The sequence below is a fragment of the Arvicanthis niloticus genome, chromosome 22, assembly GCF_011762505.2.
Source record: "Arvicanthis niloticus isolate mArvNil1 chromosome 22, mArvNil1.pat.X, whole genome shotgun sequence".
NCBI classification, from domain to species: Eukaryota; Metazoa; Chordata; class Mammalia; order Rodentia; family Muridae; genus Arvicanthis; species Arvicanthis niloticus.
In genome coordinates this window covers 41824228-41836485 of record NC_133429.1, presented here as the reverse complement: position 1 = coordinate 41836485, position 12258 = coordinate 41824228, and the positions used below count along the sequence as shown (strand labels likewise).

Below are 12258 nucleotides of genomic sequence, written 5' to 3'. Positions count from 1 at the left end.
TCTCTCTCTCTCTCTCTCTCTCTCTCCCTCCCTCCCTCCCTCCCTCCCTCTCTCTCTCTCTCTCTCTCTCTCTCTCTCTCTCTCTCTCCCTCCCTCTCTCTCTCTCTCTCTCTCTCTCTCAATCTCTCTCAATCTCTCTCTCTCTCTCAATCTCTCTCGCTCTCTCTCTCCCTCTCTCTCTCTCTCCCTTCCTCTTCCCCTTCCCCTCCCCCTCCCCCTCCCTCTCCCCCTCCCCCTCCCCCTCCCCTCCCCCTCCTCCTCCCCCTCCCCCTCCCCCTCCCCCTCTCTGACATCGCAAGGAAATTTTTTCTAGGATTTTTCTCAAAAACTTCCCCTCGGCCTCTAGAGAACTTCTCCCAGAACAAACGCTGAACGTGACAGATTTCTTGTTATCAGTTCAACAACCTCTCATTTATTTACTTCTTCAATACTCGGTCCAGGAATGCACTTTTGAATACAATTATTTTTAAGCAATATTTAGGCCTACATTTATTGACCATTTCTTTTAAAACAGACCCCTCCCCTTTGTTTTTGTTAAATCATGCTTCATCTTCAAAGACAAGTAGGAATCCACCCCTGGCGTATGATATAGATTTTCAAAGACTCAACATTTGCGAATTAAGAGGCCAAAGTTCTCGTGGTGGTGTATGGGACAGGTGCCAACGAATGAGGCTGGATAAACACACAAACAAAGGCCAGACCACGAAATGCCAAATACAGAATTCATGACCAAAGCCGAAGGAAGAATGACAGAGAAGGTGGCAATAACGAAATGCATCTGTCATGACACTACTGCTGTTACGCTGCAAATATGAGGTGTATACTCACCAAAGAAATATTCCAGGACACCAGTAATTTTATTTATCTTTATTTTTTTTTAGAGGGTCTCAATACATATCTAACTGGCTTGAGATTCACTATGTAGACCAGGCTGGTCTTGAACTCACAGAGATCCACCTGCTTCTGTCTCATGAGTGCTGGGATTAAAGGTATATAAACTGACCCACTTGTAATTATTTCTATGAGTTTACTTTGAGTCTCCTGTACTCTCCAGTATTTATCAAAGCCCCCTCCCCCCCCAAAGGCCGGGCAAGTGGGATTCAAAATGATTGAAGAACCATCTGCCTATCCTAAAACTAAAAACGTAATATTTTCAGGAACCCTTTTTGCAGATATGTTCCACAATAACAAGAAAGAAAAATGCTTAGCTTTTATTATTTTTTAAATATGTTATGACTTACTTCAATAAAGCTGTAAGGATAGAACTTATTATAGAGGGTAATCTGGAGGTGAACCGGGAACCTACCTTTTTATTATCTAAAGACGTCACCAATATCTCATTCAAAGAAAAAATAATTCATAGCTTTGTGCCTGCTATGTGAAAGACAAAATATTAAAACTTAAAGTTATATAAAATAATCCCTTTATAATTTGAAGAAATGCAAATATTTCTAAAAACTGATAAAATATTATTTAATCTAAGAAGATTGACACACTATATAAAATGGGAAACACCTAGTAAGAAAGCTTCCTTGTGGAGGAGTGAAGAGCTAATCACGGAATGGGAAATACTTTTAATATGCACATCTATATAAAGCTCCCATTCCATACCATAAACAGAATGACCGCAAATCCAGACCCACCCTCTGAAGCAAACTGCCAATAGAAAACTGTATGCTTAGAATGAAGCCAAATAGGTATTAAACATAGGGAAACACTACTCTCACTAACGATCAGAAAAAACATTTAGCTAAATACAAAAAGGAACATCTCAGCAGGGCAGTGGTGGCGCACATCTTTAATCCCAGCACTTGGGAGGCAGAGGCAGGCAGATTTCTGAGTTCAAGGCCAGCCTGGTCTATAGAGTGAGTTCCAGGACAGCCAGGACTACACAGAGAAACCCTGTGGGAGGGTGGGGGTGGAAAGGAACATCTCTAAGCATTCATCGAGTGGTTACAACTAAGGGACTGACAACTTTAAGTGCTAAGAAGACCCAGATGTAAAGTAGCTATGACCAGCATGAACTGCAAAGCACTGCCTACGTCACCACAGAGATCACGCACTCAGAAGGAGCCTGTGCTTGGTTTAACGCTCAGTTGTTGCCATTCTAGTGTTGCCTGCCTCAAGCTAGTGTTGAGAAGTGAATCCCGAAAAGACAATGGAGTACGGAAAGGACACATACAATAATGGCGTCTGCCTCTGCCAAAGCTTGCATTTCAGCATTCAGGATGTATGTGAAGAGAATTCCATTGTACCCATCACGCATGGGAGTTGAGCTCATATCATGTCTGTTGCGGAGCACAAGGACAGGAAGGGAGGATGGAGGCAGGCCCAGAAGGCCAACCTCTCTTTGCCAGATAGAACTTACTCTGAATGTAGAAAGATACAATGTTCTAAAAAACTGTGAGCCGTCAACAAATCTTATTACATCCTTTTGTTCCACTAGCGTTCCTTTCTGGTATTACCAAAGGATTTACACAGAACGGGAAGGCATGGGAAGAAGGGGGAGGATAGACAAGGTCTTGGCTGACTTGATGTCCTAGCCTGCCATAAAGCCCCTAGCTCTCTTCTTGAGAAAAACATAATTTCCCCAGGTAAGCAGGATGACTCTACGTAATGATATTTGAAAAAGAACAACACTGGTATACTTAAAATAATTCTGACAATACATCAAACCATCTGTCCTTTCATGGTCCTACACTTGGCCATGTACATCCCCCATCTGCCTTAGTGGCCAGGCTTGTGGTCTCCTGTCTGTGTTTAAACTGTTCAAGGTATAACCTAGGGCCAGGACCTGAGACAGATTTCAAGATGACAGCATGTGTGGACTGCATAAATGTAAGGTGTATGTAAGTTAGCAAATCTTCTATTCAAGCCAGCTTTCTTTGGGCTTTAGCCAGGATTGAGCATGTACTATAAAAAGCCTTTTCTTTTATTAATCTCTAACATTACAGAGCAAGTTCTCAGTGGAAAGATATATTAATTCTAGAAGAATTAACACTACTAAAAACCACATATTACTTTGACATCTGCATACAATACTAAAACCAATAACGACTTTACAATTTTTTCTTTTTGCTTTCTTTCTCTTCATTTTTCTTTCCTCCTCCTCCTCTTTTTCCTCCTCCTCTTTCTCCTCCTCTCCTCCTTCTCTTCCTCCTCCTCCTCTTTCTCCTCCTCCTCCTCCTTCTCTTCCTCCTCCTTCTCTTTCTCCTCCTCCTTCTCTTCCTCCTCCTCCTCTTTCTCCTCCTTCTCCTTTTTCTCCTCCTCCTTTACCTTCCACAGTATCTCACTGTGTACATGTCTCTGGTTGACCTGGAACTCATTATGCAAATCATGCTGGCTTCAAACTCATGGTTATCTGCCTACCTCTGCTTTTCTAAGTGCTGATTTAAAGGCATGTGTCATCATGCCCAGCTTACATCTTTTTTTAAACTTAAGGAATTTTGTTGACAATTTGGCTTGAATGGGCACAACAGAGAAAGTTTGTAAGATTGGCAGAGTATTGAAAAAAACACCCTAGCTTTTATAGTCTAAAGCAAATTCTCTAGGTGTGAATTTTCTCTGGTGTTCAATAAACATTAGAATACCCACACACTGGAGTTCCTAGAGTGTTGAGTGTGATACCAAGTAAAACGCACATAAGTTAAGGGTAACTTCCCTCTTCACTGACTGTCACAGGCTAGGTGGGATTTGGTAACTATTGAGGAATTGGAGAGATCATCAGAGGGAGGGAAGGAGGTAAAGAAGGGTGTGAGAGAAGAATGAAGACAGCCATAAAATAGTCGTACAATAGTCGTAAAATAGACTCCAGTGTCACCCATTTTCAGATGGAGAGTTCTCAGTGATACATTAATATGGATACATTTGGAGATAAGAAGTCTGAGAGAAAACTGAGCTGCCATAGTTTGTTTGTTTGTTTGTTTGTTTGTTTGTTTATTCGCATCAGTAGGCTTCGGTTCTTGTCTATAAAAAGCAGGTAGCATTGATACTTAGGACGAGGAGTCGTCCAGTGGTTGTGACTGTGTGGCATAATAAACAAGGTATTTCCCCTCTTTGCTGGAATTTCTGGAATGGCGGGATTGCCTTTTGTCTTATACCACAGTGGAATCTGCTTCCAGAGGTGATATGTGCTAAGTCCTTGGGCAGGCTGAAGAAACATGCACGGCACTCGTGTCTGAATGACTAAGAACATGAGTAACACATTGGAAGTGTCAACCACGCCCTCCTGATATTTTAATCCGATCTCATGTTCCAAAACTGAATCCTGGAACTAATCCCGGGGGTGGGGTGGGGGGATTTTGTGAGAGATGACCTCATAGACCTCTCCTGAGTCTTGTGACTCACTCTAATGAATCAGAAGATTTGAAGAGCGTGATAGTTAACTATCAAGTTGATACTATCACCTGGAACCAGAATCCTGAACTTGTATCAGGAAGCCAGGTGAGCACTGACATACAAGCACTAATTCATTGCTCTCCACTCTTTCTTTTTAAAAAATAATGTTATGTGTATGGGTGTTTTGCCTACATATATGTCTGTGTGCCAGGTGTATGCCTGGTGCCTGTAGAAGCCAAAAGAGGCCTCCCAATCTCTTGGAAGTAGAGCTATGGATGTTGGTTGCTAGGAATCAAACCTGGGTCCCCTAGAATAGCAAACAGCCAGTACTCTTAACTGCTGAGCCATTATGCAGCCCTGGTCTCTCTCTACTCATGACTGGAATGTAATGGAATTGGCTGCTTCAAATCCCTGCCACCTTTACATTTCCAAAATGAAGGACTGCGGCCCTGAATCATGGGCTTAAATAAATCTTTTCTCTCCCGAGTCGCTTCCTTTAGGGTGTTTTAGTCCAGAGACAAGAAGCAAAACTGAGACAGAAGGAGTCCTATGTGCACCCAAGCGTTACAGCTGATGTCCTAGACTCCTTTGTGTTTAAAACCGGGCGATGTTTAGAAAACTACCGAGGTCGATCTAGTGCACAGCTTTGGAATCTGAAGACCGAAGATCACATAGCCAAGACTGGCCAGCCTCGGAATGAGCTTACTAGCTGTGTCATAAGGTGGCTGACAGCATCCCAGTGTGAGAAGTTATGTGAGAGCCTCAAGCAGCTTGTATGGAAGAGATCATAACGCATGAGAAGAGGCAAGCAACAAGCTGAGGGAGGCGAGCCCTTTTTTTCTTTAGCCCGCTCCCTTTGTAGAGTGTTCTCCTATCTCATTATGACACCCTTCTTTAGGCTTCGTTTTTAAATTGACACCAACAGAAGCTGTCCAGAGGATATTAGTATCAATGCTGTAGAGACATGGGTGTCACTGAGGAGAATCGTTTGAGTAGGGTGAAGCGGCTCTATTGAGAGTAGGGTAAGAGAAAGTGATGGTGAGACTACTCAAGTCTATGAGGAAGAAAAATGCAGAACCAAAGACATTTTGTTTTGAAGGCCAAAGAATCAGTATCCTGTTTATCTTTTGATGGAGGTGAGCCAGCAGAGCGAAACAAAGTTAAAATCTCAGAGACAAATGGCAACGGCTACCCACATTCCCTTCAGTTAGAGGGAAAGGGTTAGGATTCAGAGTGCTAGGAAAAGATGAGGCTTATCTGGGGATCTAGATGATTCTGCTCTAGAGACGAGAAACATGTTTATTACGGTTTGGACAGGAAGCACCAAAAGTCTATGATTGAGCATGTGGTTCCCAGATGGTGGTGGTTGTGTGGACAGGTAAGCAGCTCACACTGCCACTGACTTCACGGATGGATTATGTCATTGGAGTCACAGCTTTGAAGGGTGTATCTTATCCCCAATCTCTTTCTCCTTGGCTCCTGCTAGAAGATGTGGTGATGCAGACATGGTGAGGGTTTTAAACATCCTCTCACGGCTCATATACCAAAAGCTTGCTTGCCAGCCTACAGTGCTGGTAGGTGATTAACCAGATGGGACCTAGTAAAAAGCAATCAGATCCCTTGAACGGAATTTTTGTGCCCTGTCCCTCTCCCCCACCCCCATCCCCATTCCGTCTGCCATGAACCATATACTCTCCTTCCTTTGAAGCTGCTCTGTTGGGCATTTTGTCAGAAAGCTAACACAATCACACATGGTGATTTCCTGTGCTGACACCAGTCTCAGATTGCTTCCTCTGCTCTAGAAAGTCAAAAAGTACCCTGTATCAATCTTCTCTTCCCTCTGATGCTCAGCATGGTGGCATAGAGACCCTTTTAGGTGTGTAGTCTGATAAAAATCGTAGTTGTTAGAATGAAGAGACTTAAGAAATTTCGCTCAAACAGTTCTATTTTTACCAGCTTTTACAGTTTTTACGGGAATTCACGCAGTGGGTTCTGAATGCCCCGGGCACCGTTGCTACTGGTCGCCAGGGGGCGCTATTCCAAAGAGGAAGATCTGAGGGCTTTGAAACAGTAGCTTGTTACTCAGTGGATGGTTATTACACAATCTCCCACTTCATTTTCCTATCTCCTCTGTCAGTAGCATCCGTACCGTTCCTGCGGTGGGTCATTACAGCACAAACGGTAGGATATTTCAATACACCAGCCAGTGTTTTCTAAACTTCATGTTGCAAGCTTGTTGAAGCACTCACTGTGAGGAAGGAAAAGGAGACTGTAGTAAAACCAAGTGGCACTAAGGCAGGGGTTGCCTTCTGTAGCAAGGATGAGCAGGTCCCCCTCCCCCCCCCCCAGTTTGACCTGTTTGTTGTGGTTCTGTTTCACGTCCATTCCCCCCCCACCCCCCCAGTGTGTACACGTTTTCTTCCGTTTAAATTTATTTAGCAAAATCATGTTCCTCGATAAGTACGTAGTTCTTTCCGGATGGGACAAAGAGAAACTTTACAAGACGTAACGAAAACCCCTCGGATTCATTGTGGCCAGGAGGCCGCCCGTCCCAGAGCAGCAGAGGGGTGGAGGCTTTCCCGGATTCCAGCCGCTGTCCGCCGCCCTCATTTTCATGGCTGGTCTCCTGGGTCATGTCCCAAGACGAGGACTAACAGAACGGTTCATAACAAGAGGACAGCGGGGGCGGTGCGCAGGGCAGCGGGGCAGGGCAGCGGCTGGGGACAGAGGCAGCCCAGGTCACGCAGGGGCATCCCTGGGGAGCGGCTCCCTGGGTCACGTGGGACCCGCCCTGCGACAGCGTGTTGCAAGCTCCGGGCAGCCGTCGTGGAGCTGAATTTCCGCGGTTGTGAAAGGAGACGGCAGCGGCGACGTCCCTGCTTCTCCGCGTGGGGTCCGGGGCTCGGCGATGGCCGGCCGGTGCGGGGCCCGTGGCGCGCTGTCGCCACACTCGCTGCTCTTCGATCTGCCGCCCACGCTGCTGGGCGAGCTGTGTGGGATCCTGGACAGCTGCGATGGCCCGCTGGGCTGGCGGGGCCTGGGTGAGTGCGACTCAGACCTGCCCGTCCTCCCCCGCGAGGGACTCAGCTAACCCAGGGACCCGCCACTCACTCCCCTTCCCTCTGTGACACTTGGGTACTGCCTTATCAAGTTAGGGGACTGGGAAAGTCAGATGTCAAGAAAGCATCCCATGCTCGTAAGAGATTCTCGATTCTCGCTGCACTCAGTTAGCAGTGTGTGCATAAATATGCAAATATTACCGTATGTGAGGGATGCCTACCGGCTCTGCAACCTCCACACCAGATTTTTTAATATTAACCCCCCCCTTTTTTTTTTTTTGAGAAGCCGCTCAGTTGCTAGAGAGTTCTTGCTTATCTATGGATATATGAACCTGCATGCTCGATTCCCTAACTTGGGATAAAACAGACCGTGGTGGTGCCAGCCACTGAGAGGTAGAAGTAGGAGGGTCAGAAGTTCAAGACCATCCTCTCCTTGTAGAGAGTTCCAAGCTGGCTTGTGCAACTTGAGACATTCGTCTCAAAAACAAACAAAAAGCAAACTTATTTATTTATTTATTTATTTATTTATTTATTTATTTTAGAACTTTAAGATATATCCATTCTTTGGTGTGTGTGTGTGTGTGTGTGTGTGTGTACCCCACATTCCTGTAGCATCTCGAGGACAACTTTCAGAAATCAGTTCTCTCTTTCCACCACGGGATCCTGAGACAGAACTCAGATTGTCAGGCATTCATGACCCACTTCGGTGTTTCCAATAAGTCTCCAAATAATCTACCAGGGAAATCTACTGTTTATCGTGGATGTGATTCCCACTTTTCTTAATTAAACATATCTTGCTTATTTGCCAAAATCTACTGCAATGAAATTGTAGATTTCTCTCTTTTTTATTAATTTTATTAATAAAATTAATTCTATTAATTTTATTAATTTTATTAATTCAATTAATTCTATTAATTTTATTAATTTAATTAATTTTATTAATTTCTCTCTTTTTATTAATCTAGAAAGTTATCTTCAGAAATCCATCTTATGCAGATTTAGCAACTACATATTGTAAAGTTGTGAAATATTAACAAAAAATGCTCAGACAGAAGTCAATGCTTTGCTAAAAACAAGTGTTCTCTTTGGGGCGAGAGGATAACTCTCACAGCTGTCACAGTTAGTGTTAATTGAAAATAAACATGAGCATTTTTAAACAGCTTTATCTGAAATAGTGATTTTTTTCCTACCATGAATAGCAGCTGTATGAACATAACATTTCTTTGATACACAGTATGCTCACCATTTCTGAAGCTGTAACAGTTTTTGTAAACATGGCTTGGGGAATAGGCTAAGGGTGATTGTTCAGTAGAAGACCGCTTTCTTCAAATGAGAAAAGTCCTTCGTTCCATCCCTGACACCTAAACAATTTATTCAGTGAACATCTCAAAAAAGGAGACTTGACTCTGACTTCAGGAAGACAAAACAATTTCCAACCTACATTAGAGAGGTAAGATCCCTCCCCTATCAGATTGTTCCCTACCTAAGCTAGATCATGACATAGCGAGTATTTTTATCTATAGACGTGCTAAGATTACTGCATTTTAAAAAACAATATTTTTGGTCCAATGCTCAAGTGCGGATGGGGCCAGATTGTGTCCTAGATGAATGAAGCTGGTCAGTGGGGGATCGAGAATATGAAAGAGCATGTGTCCTATTTAAAGGGAGCCATCAGCACTCAGGCCCGGGTCCCTGCTGCTTTTCTGAAAGTCCAGCCAGCGCAGTTAATTGACTTCTTATCTCTCACCTCCTGTCTTTCTCTATAGCACTAAATTATAAATAGTTATGCCTCGTAACTCCCTCCACTCACTTGTGAGTTGGATGTTGAAATCATTGCAAGCAATTCTACAGATAAGGGCAACTGGGTTTCAAACTCTTTAAGTAACTTTGCAGTTCATACAGTCGGAAGTAGCAGAGCCGGGACTTGAACTAAGGAAGTCTGTATCCAAGGCTCATGCTCTTAACCACAAGCCACACTGCACACCTCCCCCAACTGCTATTCGCTTTTCTGGTGCATCTCACAGGCCCCTAAAAACTGTAGCATTTCTGGCCTGAAAAACAAACAAACAAACAAACAAAAAAGCAATTCAGTGTGCTGTTTACACACACACAGCTCTATTTTGCCCTTGTGGAAATAAATGGAGATAACTTACACAGTTACATGCCAGAAATATCTAGGCAGATGAAGGTGATTTGTGCAGCTATAATTTTTTATAATTTATAATTATAATTTATAAAATTATAATTTTTTATAATTTGTAATTATAATTTGTAATTATAATTTGTAATTATAATTTATAAATTATAATTATTTATAAATTATAATTTATAAATTATAATTTAGCCATAATTTAAGGTGGGGAGATTTTAAATTGGGAGATACACATGAAGGCTTTAGGTTATGTCTGATGGCAGGCTGTTGGCACCAGAAAGTAGCAAGCAGCGTAACTAAAATTAAGGCATCTCATGTGATTGTTTAGGCATACATAGTTGGCTTTCTCCAGTTAGAGTAAAAATCTAGGCAGGTATAGGTTTCCAATCAAGTTTTGGTAGTATAGAGCATATGGCCACAGGCTCCCTGGACTGACTCACTGTCACAGGTAGTTTTGGGATGCTTACTGGAGATAGCAGGTTGGTTTCTTAGGCTTGAATTGATGCATGCTTCAGACCAAAATTCTATCTCTATGGAGTATGTACATTGTGCGTTTGTATATTGATTCTCCTGGGGCAGGCTCTACGATGTTTACTCCTGTTTACTCCTGATGTAGATGTGCCTGTGCAAGGGAGTGGCTCTCTGGGCACCTCACATTCCTTGTTCTCCTGAGGACTAAAAGGAGGAGGTGCTGGAAGGGCAAGTTAGGTCTCTGAGACAACAAGGAAGAAAGATGGAGGACTAAACCATGAAGCTGTGCTGAGATCTGAGAGTAGCTGAGCAAATTCTTATATGGGAGGCGCTGAATTTGATTTCCTAGTAGATGTGCCTGTAAAGGTGCATCGCGAGAAAGCACGTGCGCACACACATGAGTGGGCAGTCCTTTTATGCACAAAGCAAGTGAGAATCTGAAGATCTAGAGGGCCTCTGGTTTCAAATGGAAAGTAATTATAATAGTGATGGGGACACTGTCCTAGGCTGATCATGATTTCTGAGGACGGTGACAACATGACGTCAGCACAGACAATTCAGATACAGGCCAGTCTCATAGCTGCTTCTGTGATGGGTTAAGTAAGTGTGTGTGTGGGATCAAGCAGCCTGTTTGCTCACATGCTAGAATCACCCACGCAAGACTTTGAACATACAAATGCTTATGTCTCTCTCTTGGAGCAGCTGATTCATAAGTGTGGGCGGAAAGCCTAACGCATTGCGTAGACCAGATTCCTCAAAGCACTTTTGTGAAGGATTGTTAGCAAGGTTAGAAGAATTTCGAGGTAACATCTGGGTTGATGGCGATGACTACTTGCTTTGCAGTCATAATGACATCGTAACGGACACACAGAGCCTCCGGTGACCATTCGTTTACTGCGAGTTAAAGTAAATGGAGACAAGTCACACAGGCAAATCTCTCCACACCTAAGATATTCCAGGAAAACTCGTGTTGTTATTGTCTTATAGATTCTGTGCAAGACTGTATCCAACTTTCTTTCTCTTTTAAAATGGAATAAGGGGCAGGAGAGATGTCTCCGTGGTTGAGAGTATGTACTGCTTTTCCAGAGGACCTGGGTCCTATTCCTAGTACCCATGCCAGGCGGCACCCAACCACCTGTAACGATCTGAAGTCCCCTGCCTCTCTTCTCCCTGAGTACCTGTGCTCGCATGTACATACATGTACACATAACTAATATTATTAAAAACCCATTTTTCAGATTTAAATCATCTTTATTACGGCATGTCAGATACAGTTCTTTCCCTTTAAGAAGTCACTATTTTGTGTTAACAATTTTATTTAAAATTTATTATACTTTTAGTGAAACATTATCATTAAGTCATACCTCTTCTTTCTTTATATAAAACTATCAAATTTCTGCTGGAAATATTTTGGATATGTTGTTTACCAGTTTGTTTTAACTTAATGTACGTCTTCCTTACTGGAAAGATCTTCACTGTGAACTGCAGCTCCCACAAGTCTCACTCCTGGTTGTTGTCATGAATAAGCTGCATTAAAAAAAAAAACTTTTTAAAGTAAATAAGTTATGCAAACTAGTCATTTAAAAATAAATAAATAGCCAGGCAGTGGTGGCACACGCCTTTAATCCCAGCACTTGGGAGACAGAGGCAGGTGGATTTCTGAGTTCGAGGCCAGCCTGGTCTACAGAGTGAGTTCCAGGACAGCCAGGGATACACAGAGAAACCCTGTCTCAAAAAAAAAAAAAAAAAAAAAAACTAATAAATAAATAAATAAATAAATAACATTTGAATAAACCATGCATTTGAATATTTAATAAAGGTCTTCAATGAGAACAGTGATATTAACAGCTACCATTTAAAAGTATTTGCTGTTGCCTGGCCCTATTTTATATAGACTGTCTCATATACCTACTGTAAAAATGTAGACCCCATTCCCATTTTACTGACAGACGAAATGGATTGCTGGGGACTCTAAGTGACTTGCCTCGAGATAACTTAGCAAACAGCAGAGGAAGACGCTGGTGAGATGGTCACATTTCTGAACTCATCTTTTTTCTTTTAGTTTCAAAAATTGAATGGTTTTAGCTTTTAAGACCGCTTTCTGCTTGTGGTTAGAGTACAGAAGAAGATAAAGAGTTCCCACGTATCCTCTGCCTCAAAGTTTTACCATGAAATCTGGATCCAGGATCTCCTATGTTTGACATTTCACACGAGCGTGGTGCATGTGTTACAATCCTG

General features: G+C 42.8%; 1 protein-coding gene across 2 annotated transcripts in view; it reads left to right on the top strand.

Annotated features, from left to right (window-relative positions):
• Nucleotides 1-7050: 7050 nt before the first annotated feature.
• The window catches only part of Irak3 (interleukin 1 receptor associated kinase 3), a 52248-nt gene continuing 47040 nt past the window's right edge, over nt 7051-12258 (top strand). The window contains exon 1 of one of the 2 annotated variants that reach the window (XM_076920340.1): nt 7051-7379. In XM_076920340.1, coding sequence (XP_076776455.1) covers nt 7247-7379 — 133 coding nt within the window. In that variant the 5' untranslated portion in view covers nt 7051-7246. The remainder of the gene's footprint in view (nt 7380-12258) is intronic. The other variant, XM_076920339.1, reaches the window with a different exon arrangement.